Below are 22,718 nucleotides of genomic sequence, written 5' to 3' on the forward strand. Positions count from 1 at the left end.
ACAGAAAAGTTTCCAAAACCGAGATACTGGTTATCTAAATTAACAATTGGATAAACAGATCACACACCGTCTTTACACTGAGAAGCCACTATATAATAATGTATATCTATATTTCAGCCTATATAGCACTACAAGGAGGGTGCATTTAATTAAATATACATGGAACAACAGGTATGGAGGGCCATCTCCATCAGTTGGAATAAAATAAATGCCACTGTGCAACTGCTCCTAAAATGTAAATAAAACAGAAACTAAAGAATATGCACTATGTGTATCAAGAGTAGTGAGTAGAATTTTTTTTTTTTTTAACAATGACTCTAAAACATACATAATAAGTGAACAATTTACAGTATCTCACAAAAGTGATTACACCCCTCACATTTTTGTAAATATTTTTTTTTTCATGTGACAACACTGAAGAAATTACACTTTGCTACAATGTAATGTAGTGAGTGTACAGCTTGTATAACAGTGTGAATTTTCTGTCCCCTCAAAATAACTCAACACACAGCCATTAATGTCTAAACCTCTGGCAACAAAAGTGAGTACACCCCTAAGTGAAAATGTTCAAATTGGTCCCAATTAGGCATTTTCCCTCCCAGTGTCATGTGGCTTGTTAGTGTTACAAGGTCTCAGGTGTGAATGGGGAGCAGGTTTGTTAAATGTTTGTGTTATCGCTCTCCCACTCTCATACTGGACATGGCACCTCATGGCAAAAAACTCTGAGGATCTGAAAAAAATAAAGGTTGCTATACATAAAGATGGCCTAGGCTATAAGAAGATTGCCAAGACCCTGAAACTGAGCTGCAGCACGGTGGCCAAGACCATACAGCTGTTTAACAGGACAGGTTCCACTCAGAACAGGCCTCGCCATGGTCAACCAAAGAAGTTGAGTGCACGTGCTCAGCGTCATATCCAGAGGTTGTCTTTGGGAAATAAACCTGTAAGTGCTGCCAGTATTGCTGCAGACTGCACATTGCACCAAATTGGTCTGCATGGCTGTCGTCGCAGAAGGAAGCCTCTTCTAAAGATGCACAAGAAGGAGACCAAGATAAACTTATTTGGTTCAAATGGTTTCTTCAGTATTGTCACATGAAAAGATATAATAAAACATTTAAAAAAAAGTGAGAGGTGTACTCACTTTTGTGAGATACTGTATGTGCTCCAATTATAAGAAGCTACTGATATGGGAAGCTGTACAGTGCATTTGCTATTTCAGAAATAAGAAATCATTTCACAAATTACTACTGGGGTACAAGAGTAGAGGTACCGTGCAGAGTCAGTACAGATATAATACATACTGACAACTACACCCAGCATATAGAACAATACATTTTTATTTTTTACAAGTACTGTAGCTGCTGGCTTTTAATAAGGACACTTACCTGTCCTGGGAGCCTGTGATGTTGCCCCCCCCCCCCCGGGCTGATTTGTCCACCAGCTCAGGTGCAGGCGCCGCTATGACAACTAAGGGAAATTGGCAGTGGAGCCTTCAGGCTTCACAGCCAGTTTCCTACTGCGTATGCACGAATCATGCAGCGCTTTCTGAATGGCCACCTAGTCTTTTGTGACATACACAGGTCCCAGAAGGCAGCGGGGGAGAAGGAGGGGTAGTCTTTAGTTTAAGACCACCTTGTAAAATTGGGTGGAACTCCGCTTTAAACACCAGCAAATTCCTGTGGTAAGTAAACTCTGGAGATAAAATGAGTTTATCTTAGCCAACGAGACCACAGCTAGCATTATTCAAGATACAGGCGGTCCCCTACTAACAAACATCTGACTTACAAATGACTCCTACTTACAAACGGAGGGAGACAACAGGAAGTGTGAGGAAATCTACCCCTAGGAAGGGAAATTCTCTCCTGTAAGAGTTAATATGGGAAAAAGGTCTCCCCACTGATGCTTTATCACCAATCCTTGTTTCCCTAATAACTCAAAAAATTTCAAATCCAATTGTCATTAGGACAGAAAGTGAGATGAAATCTTCTGAACAGGGGCACAGACAGCCAAATAAATGTTACAGGGGTGATAACCCTTCCCTATGCTATCCAAAAAGCTTAAAAATAGATTTTTGGGCTGGAGCTACACTTAAAAAATGTACCTGTTGCAACTTCTAAACAGATTCAACTTAAGAACAAGCCTACAGTCCCTATCTTGTTTGTAACCTTGGGACCACATGTATTTAGTAAATTCCATCACACATTATACTGCAGCACTGCTTATTCTATGCAGTGATCTCTCTTATATTCATCTCACGGTATAATTTACTTTTTGATAATAACTGTAAAACCACTGTATTAAAAAGAATAGCAATAAAATTAGTGCTAATAACATTCTGCTAGTAGAATCTGCGCTATCCATAAAATTAAAACTGATCATCTTTTTTGTGTGTGTGCAAGCTATTCCCATCTTAACAAAATATAGAGACTACATTCTGTTAAAGCATCTTTTAATACAATTAGCCAGGTAAGTGGATTTTTATAATTTTGTACTGCCAGCGGAGGCAGGCTCAAGCTGAGGGGTTTATAATGATATTTGTGCAATCTTAGCTCTGTGAATGGGTACTTGAATTTATGGTCATCTTAAATGAGCTAATGAGATATATTTATATGAGCTGTCTGAAGAGATGTATTAGCACGCTGTGAAATTTTATTGTGAAGATAGAAGTATGCATGATGCTTACTCCCTTTTCAGCAGGTCATTTTATCCTTACCTTTTCATTACAGTCATGGCATTTTTTATTGTTTTAAACTAATAGATTCCAACTAGGATTTAAGGCATGTGAAGAAACAAAAATTCTTTCATATGAAAAAAATACGCAAAATCAATCAAAGAATGTTTTAAAAAAATATGCTAAATTAAATGGTAATGTTGACGGACAGTAACTTTAAATTATAGAGTTTTCTGTTCAACTAGAAGGGAAAATATAGGGAATTTCTAATAATCACCATTGTGTAGAACTACATAGCAGGAAGCAAAGCCTATCCGTATAATGAGCAAATATGGCAGCCCCTATGGATATATATAATTATTAGGAAAAGCATTAACATATTGATATGATTTTTTTTGCCTCCAACTAATCTCTTCTACACGTATATTTAAAAGACCTTGACAAAGCCACATTCCATTTAAAGTGAACTTCTTATCACTGAAACACAAAGTTAAAGCGGAGTTCCGGCCACAATTTCACTTTTTAAATATAAATACCCCTGTAATACACAAGCTTAATGTATTCTAGTAAAGTTAGTCTGTAAACTAAGGTCCGTTTTGTTAGGTTGTTACAGTATTTAGACACTTTATAAAATAGAAATTGACTGGGGCCATCTTAAGTGTGGGCATCATGAAGCCAGACTGTATGACTTCCTGGATTTCAGCCTTGCAGATCTCGCACATGCTCAGTGCTGCACAAGCAATGTAATAGTTTTCAGATCAGGTTTCAGCACCTGTACTGTCCAAGTCACATGATTCTTCGAGACTGGGGAGTGCACAGACTCCTGGAAAGTTACACCCACTACATTCCCAGGAGTCTGTGCGGCGAAGCTTAAGCACCTAGGTGCAGGAAGAGGGAAGATTAACTATTCTGCCTAGCAACAACACTTTGAAGGCATCTAAAAAAAAATGTTTTTTTCTTAAAGGACTAATGATTTTTTTTTAAAACTACTGATGTAATGTTATATTTATGGATGGAACTCCACTTTAATGCACAGGCAATAGTAGGACACTAAAGATAGACAGACCTGGGGGGTGGTTGTTTTTTTGGTTGTCGGTGACATTTGGGCGGTGAGGGGAGAAGAGGCAAAAAACATAAGTTGACTTAATCCTTAAGTTCCTGAGTGACTATATTTATTTGATTACATTTACAAGTTTAATTGCTATACAATTTCTATGTACCTAATATTGTTATTTTTCAAATAAAGCTTTAACAACTCATACACCCTTAATAATGGTTTTATAAGGCAGTGTTTCTCAACCTTTTTCCAGTCGGGGCGTCCTTAAAAAGTTTTTTCAGTCTTGAGGCATCCCAGTACAAGACTTGGTGCAAAATCGCGCTCATTCCTGACACACAGACAAATGCTCTGCTCTTTAGGGGTACCATTAATTCTTAATGGTACCCCACACATCGGAAAATGTGGGGTGCTTTTGCTGCAGTGCAATTAAAAAAAAAAGGTTGGGGATTTGTTTCCCTGCATTTTTGTGGGTACGGAGGCCCATTGAAATGAATGGGCTGCCCTACACGCAGCTAAACCGATGTGAACAAAGGGCTTGTTCACATGTCATAGGGGCAGTAAAACCACATGGTTGAGCTGTTTTTACCAGCCCCCAACTTCTCCACCTTTAGATGCAGAGGCAGCAGCTGGGGGTGTTCACATGCTGTGGCTGCAACTGGAGGTCCTTGCAGCTTCACAACCGGCTGCCCACTGAGCATGCATGAACCACATTGCACACTGCTAGTGGTTAGGGGGGGGGGCCTTCTGATTGGATCGCCTAGGCGATCTGAGTGAAAATGGGAGCGCATACCTGTCAAATATCCATTCCCCCCGAAATATTTAAAAGTCCCAAAAGCTGAGGAGGAAGAGCGAAACTACCCCTTTTGGGTGAAGTAATGCTTTAGGTACCACTCATCGCTAACCACTCCTGCTGTCTTCTTATGCATGTCTGCTGCCCTACAGAAGTGAATGACCACATCAATGTCATATAAGGAGCAGAGGTGTTTTTGAGAATGCTGTAACTGTCCACCTGGCTCCACCTTCTCTAAGCAGTATGAGAGTCGCTTATTTTTGCCACTAATTGTGCATGGGTAAGTTGTTTATAAGCTAGTTAATATTTGGGAGTGGTTTCTGTAATAAGGAAAATATTGCTATATAGAGGGCATTTTACTGACAACCAGTGTGAAAAAGATAAAAACACAGAGGCGATTGAGACACTTTAGACCACCAAAGAGTAGAGGGTATAAATAATGGTGCAATATAGGCCACTAGTGATCTGGGTTTTAAAGCAATATGCCAGGTGTAATAGAGAGGTCACGGAAAGGTGGAAATTGTTAGGGTGTTTAATAGTTTGCTGTGGGACACTTTGATATGAGTCAATACATTTTGATGTTTAGCAAGGAGAGAATGTGATATAGCTTAAAGGATAACTGCAGTTATAATAAATACTTGCAGATTTAAGCATTAAAAAATAATTGTATAAAGGGTAATTAGACCTACAGTAAGTATTGTTACAACACTAAAATAGAACTGCTTGGCCTGTGGTAGTCTAAGCCCTTGACAAATAGACAGCGGCCACATTCACTTTACTCCCTCATGCAAAGGGCTCAGGATCCTAAACCAACATTTTTGTTGTAATAATTATCTGGCTATGATTATCTTTGCATGGAAATTTCACATGTTTAAATCCCCAAAAATTGTTATAAATAAATATTATCCAGTAAGGTTTGTCACCTGAGGAACCCAGCTGAAAAAAAAGTCAGGCTAACTTCTTCTATGGAAAGGATTAGCTCTAAAATAGTAGTTGTTGGCAAATACATCCCATACAGCATACTACTTTTGACATCTGAATAACTACATTTTGTTGAGAACAATACAGATTTTCTTCACTGGCTGTGCTAAGAACACATTCTTTTAAATCTCTTAGGATGTAGAATTTTTTTTATCTACGGAAGCAAAATTCCCCAAGCAATTCTCCCCCGAAGGATTAAGTGACCTAATATCCCCTCAGAAAAGTTAGAACTCATCACATTTCACAAAAGTGTTTGGGAACTTGATGATCAGACTTCATTTATTGTAATAAAGGAACCCATACCCTCATTTCTTAAATGTTAACAACATTTAAACTTGTCATGTTATCTTCCATGATGGCAACTACCGTAACTTGGGGACAGCAGAAACTTTGTCATAACAACATAAGACTGTTATTGCCTAAATAGTTCCTTTGAAAAAACGTTTTTTTTTTTTTTACTTTGCTTAACCAATATTTAAAGAATTAGGTTAGGTAGACACTGTGTGTGCATGGTTCTCAGTAAAAAAAAGTTGTAATGTATTTTGAAATGATCTCATTTAAGGCCTGCTATAGTCCTGTATATCCATGCAGTACGCTTGTTACAATGACAAGGAGCACAGGTTGTCTAAACATGGGAATTGGAGGGCACCACTGTCCAATTAAAATTTTTCAAAACAGGGTTGTTTTTGATTGGTTGCTACGTACATTAGTATAGTATGAAAGGGTTGATCCATATATTTTTTTTACATGAAATTATATATAAGCTGAAACATCATTGTTCCTAAATAGACTGGATAAAATAGCTTTGTGTAAATCTTTACTTTTTCCAACAACAAAAAGTATCACAGTACCCATGTCTGAATGTCTCTTTGCGATGCGTTCTATTCACAGGAGGATTATCATTATCTCAGATAGGATGAGTTTCATTTACCTGCAGTGAATTCAATTTCCCTCAAACACAGAATGGGTGTAAACATAAACACAGGTCCTCTAATAAGATTTATATCATATAAAGTAGATAATGTATACAGTATGTACATAGCAATCTGTATAAATATTAAAGGATAAGTTCACCTTTTAGGTTGAGTTCACACTGATGCGAATTGTGCATGACAGGAGAGTGTGACTGGCTTTCAATGGAGCCAGTTCACACACCTCCAGGGCGGTCACAGTCCGAAGTGTAGAAGGGTACTGTGCGTCTTCTGGTCCACTTCAGGTGCGAATTCAGGCAAAAATTCAGACCTGGTTCGCACCTGAAACGGTGAACAGGGGCACACAGACCCCCTGCTGTGAGCCGTGGCCGCAGCTAGTGTGAGCCCAGCCTTAAGAAAAAATAATAAAAGCACATATCTTTATACTAAAACAAAATGTGCATTTATTTTATTTTTTCTGCAGGAACCTGAAAATCATTGCACTTGTGCTCAGTGGATCAGGGGTGCAATGTCAGGCTTCTGCAGACAAGCTCTCGGTTCATACCTCTGATACGGGCTGAGTGTTTTCAAGCTGCAGTGTTTATGAATGAACTACAAGAGCGCTCATTAGCACCCTCTCAGTTCAATCAGAACTATAAGTTATCAACCGTTGTGACAGGGTTGCCAACTTTCAGTAAATTTACGAACAGTATGCAAAAAACGTACTTTTTACATCTGTCCTTGAATGTCCATTGGGGACATATAGGCTGCATGTCTGTAACTGACATTCATGGACAAATGCAACAATTATGTATTGTACAAACTGTTTGTAAATTTACTGAAAGTTGGCAACCCTGCATTGTAAATGTTGTAGTCTATTCATTCACAGGAAACTGTGAAGGAATGACGTGGCCTTGAGGGCACAGCCCCACACGGCCACACTGTTTTTGAATTGTGACAATGGGTGTGGGAAGATCCCTGGCCCGCTGTCACACTGAGAAGGGGAGTATGGGGAGAGCCTGCAGGAGCTTGGATATGTTACAAGTTCCACCCTAAATACAGATGGAACAGGTAACATGTTTCGAAAGGTGAACTTAGCCTTTAAGATTGTGTGAATGTGAACTTTCAATAGCAATGATGTCATAGTGCTGATTATGATAGTTTGTATAATGATATTAGTTTCACAAAAACTATAGCTCAAAATGATGAAGTGGGATTCGTGCGATCTAATGACAGATAGAGCTATACTAGCTGCAACATTGCTATCAAATGGTCTCTGAAAATGTCCGAGACAAAAGAGGATAACCTGATCTTCCATAAGGCCAACTATTCAAAAATATAATAACAATTTTTTTTTTTGCTAAAAGTAGCTGGACATATAATTTTTTTATAGAACTTACCTTGCTTCCATTCTCTCTTGTTTCCCGCTCCATCTTGATATCGGTCATTAAGAAGTTTTTGTACTTTGTTTTTCCATTACTAGTATGATCATCTATTTGCAATTCAGAATTTATTGGTGCTGACAGTGGACAGTCACTCAAATTCAAGGGCTGTTCATCTTGCTCAGAACTAGCTTTTCCATTGCTGCTGGCTTCCGTCACCTCCCTGCTGAGTGTTCCTCCTGGTGGATTTGAGCTGTGTCCTAGGGTATCATTACCACTCAAACTCTCTGGAGCGGAATCATCTGCAAAACATGTATTTTAAACAGCTGCTTAGTTTTTCATACTGTCTATGAGACCAAGAGTTTGTTCACTTTTTTTTACCACAGCTAAAGTCATCACAATACCTAAACCTCAAACAAAATGTTTATTAATCAGAGTGTATTTTACATCCAACCAATTGCTCTCAACAACACTACAAAGCTGAACAAGGAGGTCTTTGGAATATGACAATTTTTCAGGAGTGCTGTGTGATTTGGATTTAAAGGCAATAGCTGAGACATAGCAAGATGCTGGAAAAGAGTTTCTGTGCCATTATAAGATGACAAACAATTATGATATGGTATAAAAAGTTATGCAATTAGTTATTCAAATGTAACATTTAACACTTATTGTATACTAAATGACACTAGCCATAAAAAATCTATTGTGAAAAGACACTATTTATAGAGACAATTGTAATGCAATGTAAATTAAAGATGAAGTCAGTCAGTACAGATACAAAACATCCCTAATTAATGTAGTTGTGTATGCATCAACAACATAATACAGTATATGTATTATTATGTGCAACTAACATAACGACCCCGATATGTCTTGGTACTAGCCTCTTGTGGTTCATTGTACTCAATGTGTACTCAGCACACAGATTGTGAGAGGGAAGAAAAGCATTAAGAGCCAGCCAGGTGTGTCGCTGTGCATGCGTGCTGACAAGGACAATGCTGACAGATGGAGTAACCCCATCTGTTGCCTATGCACCGTTCAGATGACCAGGTAATATTGAGGCTATATGGCATATCAGCAGTAGAGAAAAGTCAGGTTACCAGCCTTACTATAAAGACTAGCCAGGTTTATTTCATATCTCAGATTAATAGCATTTAGGTTTCTCTCATGGCTGATTGGACAGAAATACAAATCTTTTGGAAGATAAAAAGCACTCATATATGTATTTTAACGCTGTATTTAGCGATTTGCTTTAAACCTTGTATTTCATTTTTTTGCACACATGTCAAAATTAACATTTTAGGCCTGAAGATTACTGTATTTATTGGCGTATAACACTTACTTTTTTATCCTGAAAATAGAGGGTAAACTGTGTCTGCGTGTTATACGCAGGGGGCTGTGGAAAGTTTTTTTCCTGAAACTTCCCTCTTAAAGTTGGGGTGCGTGTTATATGCCTGTGCGTGTTATATGCTGATAAATACAGTACTTAAAGCCCTGTAGAATTTTTTTATGTCAAACAATATTTGCACTACTACTTATTAAACTATATTTTAAAGTTGATGTAAACTCTCCATACACCCAGTGAAGTGAACAGCCTCAGATGATACACAGAGATGAACCAAATCTCCCTACATAAGCTTTACATGTATATCTGCTGTCTTCACATTTATATACTGTTTAGAATGCTCAGATCGTGTTAGGAAATGTTCTCTTCCTGGTTAACACAGAGTTTGATGTCTGGGCATACAGCCAAGATAGCTAAAATTGCTGATTGGAGGAAAGGCATACACCCCCTCTCATCATAGGCAGAGACTCTCAGAGGTGTTTTGTAACAGGGCCAGCTCCATGCTAATCTATTTTAGCAACCTCCCCTGACAGAAATTTCAGGCTGCTTTTATCTGATGTGTCTGATTTGTCAGAAGTTACCTGGCTGATAACAGAGGAATGGTTCAGGAGAGAGCTACGGGACTTAGCTCATTGAAGAGAGATAACAAAATACTGCAGATATATGTGCCCAGCTCAAATTTCATGAATTGGGTTTACATCCATCTTAAGTAAAAAAAAATGTTGCATTTACGGTATTTTAGTACACACACACACACTCACAAAGGGCTTCTAATTTTCTGCAACACATAAAAGATGAGACAGAGTTGAGTAATTAGACATAAAAAATGTCAAGACACAAAACTGAATGCACCCACGACAAACAACAATAGCTACAATTGTCCACTGGCAACACTTTAAAAGCCTTCACAGGTCATCAGCTTAGAGTTAGCCATACAGTAAATGATGGCCCTAAAATTATTACTCCTGGGTAATTCCAGGTGTGCACAGCAATACCCAACATGTATTGTGCAATAATTTTTATGTAAATGTGTGCAAGCCAGCAAGGGGCTTTCAGACATGCAGTCCTTTCATATCCGCTTGCTCAGTGGGGATCGCTCTGTTGATCCCCGCTGAGCCAGCAGATGACAGGGCGGTCCCCGCACACTGTGCAGGGACCGCCCTGTCAGATCTCCGCTCTCCCCTATGGGGGGATCGCATGAACACGGACCGTCTGTCCGTGTTCACACCGATCCGCTCTGCAGACGGATGGAAAAAAAAGGATTTTCCTCCATCTGCAGAATCGGAGGATTGCGGACACTGATGAAATCGGGTGTCAGCGGATGTTCATCCGCTGATACCCGCTATCTCATAGGGATACATGTATTTCCCTTTTTCATCTGTAAATGGATGGATAAAAGAGGGGACATACGGTCCGCATGTGTGAAAGGGGCCTTAAAGTGTTTTTTCTTTTAGCATTTTATTTTACACTTACATTTTTCTCCTACTTAACCCTATTGCAATCACAGAGGGGATGATATGTCACCTACTGTATAAAGCAGAACTTTTCGAGTGACAGGTAATTTTTATGGAGACATCAGGGGTCCAAAAGATCCCAGATGCCTCCATAAAGAGTACCTACCTTCCCTGCACTTTGATCAAGAAAACAGCATCCTCAATCAACTGCTTCACCTGGTACCATGCGATCCCTTGCACACAAATGTGCTGTGTTTGCTATCTGCATTTGTGGTTTCCTTAACTTTACATTGACACCTGCTGCAGATTACAGATACAGCGCATTTTAAATGTGGTGTGGAAAATACGCACAGAACACAGGTTTCCGACACCGCATTCCAGTAAGAAGCAGCACTCAGGGTTAGGCCCTTAGTTGTCTGAGCTAGCACTCAGGGTTAGGCCCTTAGTTGTCTGAGCTAGCATAGAACATTCTGAAATTGTTACAAATTAGGTATTTATCGTTTTAGCTTGAATCTGTTCCTGAAATCTTACACTTTACTAGTTGGCTTAATTTTTATTAAAATTATTTTTGCAGAAAAAGTAATTACACTATAAAAAAAGTTTGAGGTTTTGTAAAGAAATCAATAGAGTGACAAGTACCAGTTAAATTTTAACATATTTTAAATTTTGGTGATTTTTCATTTCTTTTATGTATTATCCTAAAAACTGGGATGCAATAAAATGCATAAAAAAATGACATTCCTAACTTATGTATTTAGTAGTTAATAGTAACCAAAAAAAAAAAAGACAATTAAGCCTGTTAGCTGGAAATACAGGCGTTTTCCTAGCCAGTAATCAGGCTGGAACCGAGGACACATTAGAGAAAGAGGAGGGAGTCATCGACCATAATCACAGTTGTTTGGTTGGAATGTTCTGATGAGAAGAATTAAAGGCTGTTTTATGCATACCAGAAATAAGAAACAGTTTCTGATGGGATATCTGATTATAATAATGCATTTAGTGCACTCATTAGACTGTGTGGAAACATTTCTGCAATATCAAAATAGTGCTATTGCTATATTTCTGGAGGGTGTCTGCTGAATCTGCTGAGATGATTAATTCTTATCATTAAATCAGCCAGCGCATACTTCTCCCATGGTTCACAGTGATGGGTGGTTCTTCTACCTTATCAAAGTCATTCAGGTTAGAGTTAGGCAAAACACTGCACCCCATAATAGCATTAGGTGAGAACAAACTGTCTTCAGGGTAATATCCCCTTTCTGACAATTTTTTTTTACTTACAAGGGTTGATTTACTAAAAGCAAATGCACTTGTGCACTCTGCAAAATGCAGTTGCCCTCTGCAAGTGCAGTTGCTCCAGAGCTTAGTAAATGAGGTAAAGCTTCACTTTGCAAAGAATACCTAATCGCATGCAAGGATAATGGAAAAGAAAAATGCATTTTTGCTTGTACATGATTGGATGATGGTAGTCAGCAGAGTTTCTGCTCATTTACTAAGCTCTGGAGCAACTGCAATTGCAGAGTGCAACAGCATTTTGCAAAGTGCACAGTCTATTTGCTATTAGTAAATCAACCCCATAGTTTGTCTTATTGGGGGTTATTTACGAAAGGCAAATCTACTTTGCACTGCAAGCGCACTTGAAAGTGCTCTAAAAGGGGGACATGCAAGGAGGATAAAAAACAGCAGTTTAGCTTGCACATGATTGGACGGTAAAATCAGCAGAGCTTCCCCTCATTTCAGATCTACCCCTCAGATTTACAGCGACTGCACTTCCAAGTGCACTTGAAGTGAAAAGTTGATTTGCCTTTCGTAAATAACCCCCACTGTCTTTTTCGCTTGAACGTGCAACTATAAGTCTTGCAGGATACAGATTGTCATATCCATGGCCAGCTTAATTTCATAGGGGGTTACTTACTAAAGGAAAATCCACTTTGCACTACAAGTACAAACTACAAGTGCAAAGTGCACTTGAAACTGCACTGAAAGTGCACTTGGAAGCGCAGTCGCTGTAGATCCGAGGGGGACATGCAAGAAAAACAAAAAAACAGCATTTTAGCTTGCACATGATTGGATGATAAAATCAGCAGAGCTTCCCCTTATTTCAGATCTACCCCTCAGATCTACAGAGACTGCACTTTCAAGTGCACTTTACACTTGTAGTTTGCACTTGTAGTGCAAAGTGGATTTGCCTTTCGTAAATAACCCCCAAGGAGTCTAGCAGCAATATTGCCCAAGTGACCATGATGCTCCTTACCACATACCATGATATTTGTTTTATTTGGCAAACTATTTGTATTCCTGCACAGCCAGTTTTATGATCCTAGCACTCTTGTAAGACAGCACAGACCAGTCCTTTACCTCAGGAAAGTCAGGTATCTCTTCCTAATTTGCTGACTGGACAATGAAGCAGCAGCAGGACACTAATGCTCTCTCCACCTGTTAGCATACATAGAATTCCATTGGAGTTTAGATATAGAACATGTTCCGATCGTGTGTATGCAGTGTTAGGCCTGATTCACACCTATGCAGGTTGCAGTTGGCATATTGCAGGTGCATTTTGTGTTTTTCAATACACGCTTTGGATCCATTGAAGTCTATGGAACCAAAAACTAGAAAAAAGGCCCAGGTCCTTTTCATAAAATGCACAGATGTGAACTACATCTATAGGAAACCATGTTAACCACTTAACAACCGCCCTATAGACGAAATACATCTACAAGGCGGTTGCTTAACTCTGGTAGGGCGTCAATGTACGTCCTCCCAGAATCGCGCTCCCGCGCGCCCTGTGGGGCGCGCACACGGGAATCTCCGTGACCGCCGGGTCCTCCGGACCCGGCTGATCACGGATCACGGTAAATCGCCGCTGATAGCGGCGGTTTACCACGTGATCGCTCCGTCCAATGGCGGAGCGATCACTAGTAAACAAACCGGCGTCATGTGATGACGCTGGTTCCTCCCTCTCCTCTCTGTACCGAACGGTACAGTGTGAGAGAGGAGAGGGGAGAGAGCGGAAGCAGCAGCAGCTGCGGGCTGGATCTGTGACACATGCAGTCACAGATCCAGCCATCCATCCCTCCCTGTGCAATACTCTGCAATGCCCCCATACTCTGCAATGCCCCCATACTCTGCAATGCCCCAAAATACTCTGCAATGCCCCAAAATACTCTGCAATGCCCCGCAATACCCCGCAATACCCCACAATACCCCGCAATACCCCACAATACTCCGCAATACCCCGCACTACCCCGCAATACCCCGCAATACCCTGCAATACCCCACAATACTCCGCAATACCCCACAATACCCCACAATACTCCGCAATACCTCGCAATACCCTGCAATACCCCACAATACTCCGCAATACCCCACAATACTCCGCAATACCCCACAATACCCTGCAACGTCGTCTATGGGGATTTTTAAGTAGCGAAGTTTGGCGCCATTTCACGAGCGTGTGCAATTTTGAAGGGTGACATGTTGGGTATCTATTTACTCGGCGTAACTTCATCCTTCACATTTATGCAAAAGAATGAACAAAAAATACTAAATTTGCCAAATTTTATAACAGAAACAAAGAAATTTTTTTTTTTTTTTACAGAATTTTCAGTCTTTTTTCTCTTATAGCGCAAAAAATAAAAAACCCAACGGTGATTAAATACCACCAAAAGAAAGCTCTATTTGTGTGAAAAAAAGGACGAAAATTTCATTTGGGTACAATGTTGTATGACTGAGTAATTGTCATTCAAATTGTGAGAGCACCGAAAGCTGAAAATTGGTCTGGTTATTAAGTGGGTTTACGTGCCCAGTGGTCAACTGGTTAAATGGACTATAGTGTGTTTCTGCAAAACTGAAAACCCACTAATACATTTCGCAGCAGGGAGTGTTGAGTGTTTCCGACCACTATAGAGAGATTACTACTTCTACACAGAGAATAAGGGTCCCACTCTGCAGCTGCTGAGAATGGACAGTCTTTTCTACTCAGGTTGTAGTTGCTTTAGAAAGAAAATGATCTGTAAGACATTGATCACCTTTTGAATTAATGCATCTGGAATGTATTTCATGGATTTAAACTGAATCTGTGGCTGAATTACATAAAGAAGTTGAGCATGTTTATTTTGCATAGTGAATTTTCCCTTTGCAAGAGAATTTTTCCTTAGCTTAGTAAATGAGGTGAATCTGTACTGACTTTTATTTACCAATCAAATGCAGGAAAAACATTTTTTTTTTTTTTTGCTAGGTGAAAATTCCCTTGCAAACTGAACATGCTCTACTCCATGCACTAGTCGTACTTGTGTTCAGAATACGTTGGTATCCAGAGGATCGCCCTAATATAAAGCATTGCAGTATTTCCCTCACAGTCTTGTGGACTCTGGGTGAAGAGATCAGCACCCAAGTTCCAAGCTTCATCGATCTACCATATTCATTGCGAAGGGTCTAGTCTTCATCGCTGGATAATTCTTTCTTTAACCATGACCGTGAATGCAGCAAGAGAAGCTCATAAAACAGAAGGTAGCGAGTGACGATGCAGAACACTGTAGTTGATCCACATCACAATTCATTGATCTTCACTGCTGTACACCAAACAGAAGAAATATATTCTAAGCTGCATGGGGGGTACCGAGCCTAAAATGATGAGAGTAAAATCTGAAGGAATCCCATTAAAAGCTAATGATCTGTACTAGCAGTCCAAGGGTTCAGGTTGATCCTTTAAAGTTACACCACAAAATATCTATTTGTAGTGGATAGTAAACATCACTGCTGCTCGCCTTTATTTTCTTGTTCAATCGTAGTTATTGACACATTTTAAATAATACAAAGGGAATAGTGAGGATGAGATCCTGCATCAAAATGTCACAAAATAGAAGCCTTTATATTCTGGTGATCAATCTGATAACATTAGTTGGGCGAATCAGTGGCAGAGAATTAGTGCTCTTCTTTTTTTTGGGGGGGACAATACTTTTACCTTTAGATGTCCTCTGTCTTGGCCACAGAATAAGTTTACAGGGATTAGTTTAGGTTCAGTTAGTGCTAGGGTCAGGATTTTAAGCGTATCTAAACCAAAAATAAAATGTAATAGATTTTCTTTCCCTTAATTTTCACCTGGTGATGATGCCAGTAACACGCTTCCTGTCCTAGTGTGATAACGTTCACTCATCCTGCTGTATCAAGAACAGCAAAACATGACAGTATTACAGAACACAAATACAATTCTGCTCTCACACTAAACCCCCTTCACGAAAGCTGCTGTATAAAAAAACTAAATGATAATAAAAAAAACTTTAAATGCAACACACAGCACTTTATGCTGTATATAAAGTGATAGGACTACTGTAGGGGAACCGGCACCCAGATTTTTTTGTGGACAGCCTCTTGAAATTGGGGACAGTCCATATTTGTGTCCCCTTTTAGGAAGTAGAGTCCCTGGCTCAAGGGCTATGTGGTAATCAACCATGGAACTTCTTGGCAGTTCAGGCTGGGTTCACACCTAAATCTGATGCGGTTCGCAGCAGGGGTCTGTGTTCTCTGTTTAAGCCCTGGTTCACACTGGTGCGTTTTGACATGTGATTTGGCACCTCAAATTGCTGGCAATGGCACCATCCTAATTAGTGCGACGCCGCATCTGTGGCACTGCACCGATTTCAAAAAGTGGTCTCTGTACTGACATCTTTGCAGAAACGTGCACAGATGTCTCTGTAATCGCGGCCGAAATCAGGACTGCCGACAGGAGTGAAATTGTGCGAGTTCATCTGAACTCGCACGTCTTCACTCTCGCAGCCCAGTGTGAACCTGGGCTCAGAGACGAATCAGGGCCAAAATTTGGATGAAATTCGGCCCCGAAACTCAGCCAAAGACGCACAGTGTTCCTGTGCAAGCCACTCCACAGCAGCAAAAGAGATATGTGAACCGACTCCATAGAGAGCCGGTCACAATCTTCTGTCATGCAAATTGGATGCAGAGAAATCCACATCCAATTCGCATGGTGTAAACCCAGCCTCAATCATGTTCCAGAATTGATAGTATGGCTCCTATGAATGGAGGTGCAAGTGTTTGTATTAACCTCTACAGCACCGGATGATAACAGCTGCAGGGGTATCTGGGGTTGGGTGGGACGCCTGAAGATTTCAACCAACACAGGAGCCACCAGCACAAGGAATATGTTTCATTCATTGTAAAAACTCTCTGGTGCTAATTGAATAAAAAAAAAAATGAATCTTAAGCCTCGTACACACGACCGAGAAATTCGACGGGCGAAACACATCGTTTTCCTCGTCGAGTTCCTTGTTAGGCTGTCGAGGAACTCGACAAGCCAATTTTCTCCATTCTTGTCAAGGAAATAGAGAACATGCTCTCTTTTTGGCTTGTCGAGTTTCTCGACAGTTTCCTCAACGAAAATGTACACACGACCGGTTTCCTCTGCAAAAAAATATCTCCCAGCAAGTTTCTTGCTGGTTTTTGCCGAGAAACTCGGTCGTGTGTACGAGGCCTTACACTTTAACATACATGGGAAAAAGTTCAGCTCTCCACTGTTGTGTCTTTTGGTGCAAAATGCTTGCGTCACTCATTAAGAATCCATTTAACCAGACAAATGATGGAGCATCAAATCCTTCCAGCTCTCTGACGACTAACTACCATAACAAACCTTTCTCACCGCTGCAACTATAGTAACTTGTACTGTACTGATTAATAGTTATCTAGTTATCCCAGTAAATTACACTTATAACATTGTTTGGCAAGCTATATATCTAGAAGCATATTATTTTGAAAAAGCAGCAAGGGAAAAGCAGTAAAGCGTATTTTTTGTAACTAGTAAATCTTTTAATTGGTACTTGGCATGTCTGCTGAAAACATTTTGAGTAAAGAATGGCAATTCCTCCAAGGATTTGCAAAGAAAGACCATGGCATGTTAAATAAGTGTTATCTGTTGATGTTTGTGATTAAAGACAAATCTCTTGTGAACAGTCACTATTTTATAAGCTGCATGTTAAAAATGTACAACCAACCTTCTGACTACAAGTACACTTTGTGTCAAATGGATTACCATACCTTTAAAGCAATCCATGTATAAAGTGTATTTTCTGCAAGTACAATACTTCGAGCATATGAACATTTTACCGAATATAGTTCATAATATTGGAGATAAAAAAGATTACCGTATTTTCCGGCGTATAAGACGACTTTTTGGATGCAAAAAAATGCATCCAAAGTCGGGGGTCGTCTTATACGCCGTGTACGGTCTCCGTGCAGCTGCGATCGTCATAATTTCAAAGCTGCGCGCCGTCTTCTCAGCGCGTCCTCGCTGTCCTGTGATAGGCGGAACAGAAATCTTCCCAGCAGCGCCTCTGTTCTGTTTTCCGCCTATCACGGATGCCTTCTCATCCTCGGACGAGATGAGAAGGCATCCGTGATTGGCGGAACACAGAACAGAGGCGCTACTGGGAAAATTTGTGTTCTGCCAATCACAGGACACGCTGAGAAGACGGCGCGCGGCTTTGAAATCATGGACGCTCGCAGCAGACGGAGACTGTCACCGGCCTGCAAAACGTGAGTGATGGCACAGTGGGGGGGAAAGTGGGGGCATGTAATGTGATGGCACTGTGGGGGCATGCAATGTGATGGCACTGTGGGGGCATGCAATGTGATGGCACTGTGGGGGAAAGTAATGTGATGGCACTGTGGGGGAAAGTAATGTGATGGCACTGTGGTGGCATTTAATGTGATGGCACTGTGGTGGCATTTAATGTGATGGCACTGTGGTGGCATTTAATGTGATGGCACTGTGGGGGCATGTAATGTGATGGCACTGTGGGGGCAAGTAATGGCACAGTGGGGGCATGTAATGGCAAAGTGGGGGCATGTAATGGCACAGTGGGGGCATGTAATGGCACAGTGGGGCTTGGAAAAAAAGTGATATACAGTGAGTATATCCCAAAACCAAAATTTTTCATGGAAAATTAGGGGGTCGTCTTATACGCCGGAAAATACGGTACTAGAAATTTTGATATACAAGAGAAATGTGTATTGGGGGGGCAGTAAAATAAATCTCACACTCCAAAGTCTCAGGTAAGAATCGGACCAATCTTGTTTGTTCAGTTAACAGTGCAAAGTGCAGTACCCACAGCAACCAATCAATAATGTTCCTGTGCTAGTGTGACTTCAGTAAAGTGAATTTTGGTTGGTTGTAGTAGGACACTGCATCCTGCACTTAGCAAATTGCAATTTGCAAATTTTCATTGTTTAATGAATAATACAGTACCATTAGAATCAAAAGAAAAATATTAACTAGCTAAGTAAATAAACAAAAAATGCAGCCCAGATCTCTGCAGACTGCACTGCCAAAAAAGAGAAATGCAAGACTACTGAGTGATATTAAGGGTCCATTCACACCAGTTACAACACAGAGACAGGTGTATGGTGTGATCCCGACTTACCAGAGTTGTGTTAATGTGCCAATCCTGGTGCGTCACACTGTTCACTTTTTTTTAATATAAACAAACTTTACTTGAAATGGTAAACAGTGACATTTCATCAATCAGCCGGCGTGTAGTGACCTGTGCTGCACAGGAATAAAGTACTGCACAAAGTACTGTTTTTCAGCACACACTGCCACAAACCACTTCAATGTAGTAGTGTGAATCGGCCACACTGGAGACAAGGCATTTTGTCTTGTCTTGCGGTGGGGGGTGTGGTGCGACTGCACTGGACTAGCTGACCAATGCAGTCCCACTGCATCTGGTATGAATGACCCCAACTCAAGAGTTCTGCATGGCATAGCATAGTCATGCATTCAGACATGGCTACACCAGGCCTAAGGAACAGACCTGAGCGGTCTTTAAAGTTTTCACATTTTTATCTCTTCAGGTAGCCAATAAAAGGTACAATCCAACTAGAGCTGCACGAATCTGGATAAAATGAGAATCACAATTTTTTTGCTTAGAATTAATACTGCGATTCTCTCCTGATTCTCGGCATAACATCATCTTTCACATTATACAAAAACACTGGGCTAACTTTACTGTTTAACAGAAAGAGCAATCCACGATAAATTGATAAAAACAATTGTTTGCCAACTGAACACTTATAAGGTAATCGCAAACACCCAAAGTTAAGTCAAAGATAAAAAGAAGTGCAGCGCAAAAAATGTAATCAAATTAGAGAAATCAGATAAATAATAAAAGTCCAGATATTCAGTGAGATGATCTATAAAGCCCAGACAGCAGCAGCAGAGACCATCCACGTGTGGGAACAGACTTTTTTTTTATTCACTGAAGTGTATTTTAAAAAAATTGTCTGAAAGACCGCTGCGCAAATACAGTGTGACATAAAATATTGCAACAACCGCCATTTTATGGTTTAGGGTCTCTGCTAAAAATATATATATAATGTTTGGGGGTTCAGTAGTTTTCTAGCAAAATATACTGATTTTAACTTGTAAGCAACAAATGTCAGTAAAAGGTTTAGTATTTAAGTGGTTAAACTGACCTCATTTACAGGAAGTTCATTCCTTTGATCTAAAAGAACCAAAAGATACATTGTTTCTCTTTATCTCCCACTGAGCAATGTTGTGATAAACTTGTCAGGCTGCTCTTTCTTTTTTTTCTTTTTTTTTTGAGCAGAGAATGGCTCTGCACTGAATGGTGAACATGCCAAATTAATATTGTGAGGGGGGTTGAATTAAAAAAAATAAAGATTAATTGTGCAGTTCTACATCCAACTCCACATTTTCTGTCTTGTACGAGTAACTAACATGGTACAACAAGCAAGTGGATACTGTTAAATACTATTATTATCATCCATTTAACCAAAGTGAGGGTGTCTAAAGCTAAGATATAATTACATACCAATCTCATAACTAAAAAAAGTGAATTAACTGCAGTGTGAGCTAGCCAAAGATTCCAAAACTTGCTTGAAATTAACCTACAATGGTATGTGGCATTGTACTGATGAAGAGTAGCGTTTAAAACAGACCTTTAGAATGTCAAGATAAGGAGAAGTTGGGATATCCAGTTGAGAATCAAAGCTTTTGTTGAATAAAAAAGCAGTAACTCAAGTAGAGATCTAATAGCATTAGAAGGTGAGTATTGCTCTTCCCTGACCACCAGGCAAGTACAAGGGTAAGCTTGTATTACAACGTATACATATGAAAACTTGTAAAATAAAACCAGTAACTGTCAGGCCCCGTACACACGACCAGTTTCCTCGGCAGAATTCAGCTTCCGACCGAGTTTCTGGCTGAATTCTGCCGAGAAACCCGGCCGTGTGTACACTTTCGGCCGAGGAAGCCGACGAGGAGCTCGGCGAGGAAATAGAGAACATGTTCTCTATTTCCTCGTTGTTCTATGGGAGCTCTCGCCCCCGCCGAGCTCCTCGGCGGCTTCAGTGCTGAACTGGCCGAGGAACTCGATGTGTTTGGCACGTCGAGTTCCTCGGCCGTGTGTACGAGGCCTTACTCAATAATTAACCATCTCTGAGCATGTCCAGATAGTTTAAAAGAAATTGACTTGATCACTAGGGCATTTCAACCATTGGGGTTACCATGAATAAGTCTAGAAATGCTTACATTTATTTTTAAAAAAAGATTAGATTTTTTTTTGTTACTCTTGTCATTATCGTTGCATTTTGTTATTATTTTATTAAAAAAATTACCTTGCCTCTCAGGATCTCCAAGTACAGGAGGGATTTTCCCGCTACGTGTCCAATGTGTACCCACAATGCAGGCACCTTTTTCCATTTAATCTGGCAGTGCGCAAAGGTCCAGGCTTTCTGGGAACAGGTGGTGAAATTCCTCCATGACAGAATGGGGTCCCCTATCACTCTACAGCCCAAACCGTGTCTGCTGGGAATTTTCCCAGATGTTGGCATAACTAAATCCCTTGCAGTGTTCCTACACGAGACGCTGTTCATAGCCCGAAAGGTCATAGCACGGGTGTGGATGCGACCGGAGCCCCCAGAGTTGTCCCACTGGCTGGCGGAGGTCAACAGTGTACTGCCGTATAAGAAACTGGTCTATTCGCATAGGGGCTGTCCGGCCAAATACGAAAAATTTTGGGGGAAAAGGCTGAACTCATCTGCAACATGTACCTAGGAGCAATAGATGTGCTTGGGGGGTCTCCGGTCATACAGAAGGGAATGGGGAACTGGGAGGGGTGCGGGTGGCCTGACAGTTAACTCTGCCAACTTGGGTCTACATTCTGGGGTGATTGGGTTTGAGCATTGTTGTAATCCCTGTCACCTGTGTTCTATGTACCTACTATTGACACACTTGTACCCGCATTTTATTCATGATCACCGGTCATGTGCTGTACCTGTATGCTGCATATATGCCCTGTACGTTGTTGTTTTGCTCAAATAAAAGCTCTTTGATTAAAAAAAAAAATTACCTTGGATTCAGCTTTCTCGGGCATTCCCATCCTACTTGTGGGCAAGCGAAGCCCACAGGCATATTCTTCCGAGATACGGCGCTGCTGTATTCCCAGCATGCACCGTCCGTACTCGCGCAGTAAAAGCACGTAGCAGGAAACTACACAGGTTGCCGTCACAACGGGCGGCGGCGGAAGTGCCCCCCAATGTGATGGAAAAATACCTTGACTCTAACCCACAGCGCTGCCACCTTACTCCTGAGAAAAATGATGACACACATCTCACAGGAGCAGTAGCAAGCAGAGGCCCGAGGAAAATGATGTCAGGTGCCGCGGTGCAGAAGGGGAAGATTAGAAGGGACCACATAGCAACAGGCATGAAATAGTAAGAAATGTTTTTTTTGTCCAAATGTCGTTGGTTAGGTTATTTGCTGCACAGTAATGTAAAGTTCTTTATATGGGTGGAACTCCGCTTTAAGGAAGTAGGCTGTTCATTTTGCAAGGGAAGATGTATTTTGCATGCCATTTCCCCCCAAGACTTTAGTGAATTTGGTGACATGACACTTTGCAAAGAGTACCAACATTTTTGCTTGCGTTTGATTGGATGATGGGAGTCAGCAGAACTTCACCTCTTTCACTAAGATCTGGAGAAAACTCTCTTGCAAAGTTCAACTTCCCTTGCACAGTGAACAGTCTAATTGTCTTTAGTAAATCCACCCCTAAAACTGTATGCTTGGAAGTGCTATTTCCTAATCAAATGTGACTGAGGC

The 22,718-nt window shown here is 40.6% G+C and overlaps 1 protein-coding gene across 2 annotated transcripts in view; it reads right to left on the reverse strand.

Annotated features, from left to right (window-relative positions):
* NOL4 (nucleolar protein 4) overlaps positions 1-22,718 on the reverse strand; it is a 359,633-nt gene that overhangs the window by 56,490 nt on the left and 280,425 nt on the right. For both annotated transcript variants that reach the window (XM_040354134.1, XM_040354133.1), the window contains exon 6: positions 7,811-8,094. In XM_040354134.1, coding sequence (XP_040210068.1) covers positions 7,811-8,094 — 284 coding nt within the window. The remainder of the gene's footprint in view (positions 1-7,810; positions 8,095-22,718) is intronic.

The sequence above is a fragment of the Rana temporaria genome, chromosome 5 (genome assembly GCF_905171775.1).
Source record: "Rana temporaria chromosome 5, aRanTem1.1, whole genome shotgun sequence".
In the NCBI taxonomy this organism is placed as follows: domain Eukaryota; kingdom Metazoa; phylum Chordata; class Amphibia; order Anura; family Ranidae; genus Rana; species Rana temporaria.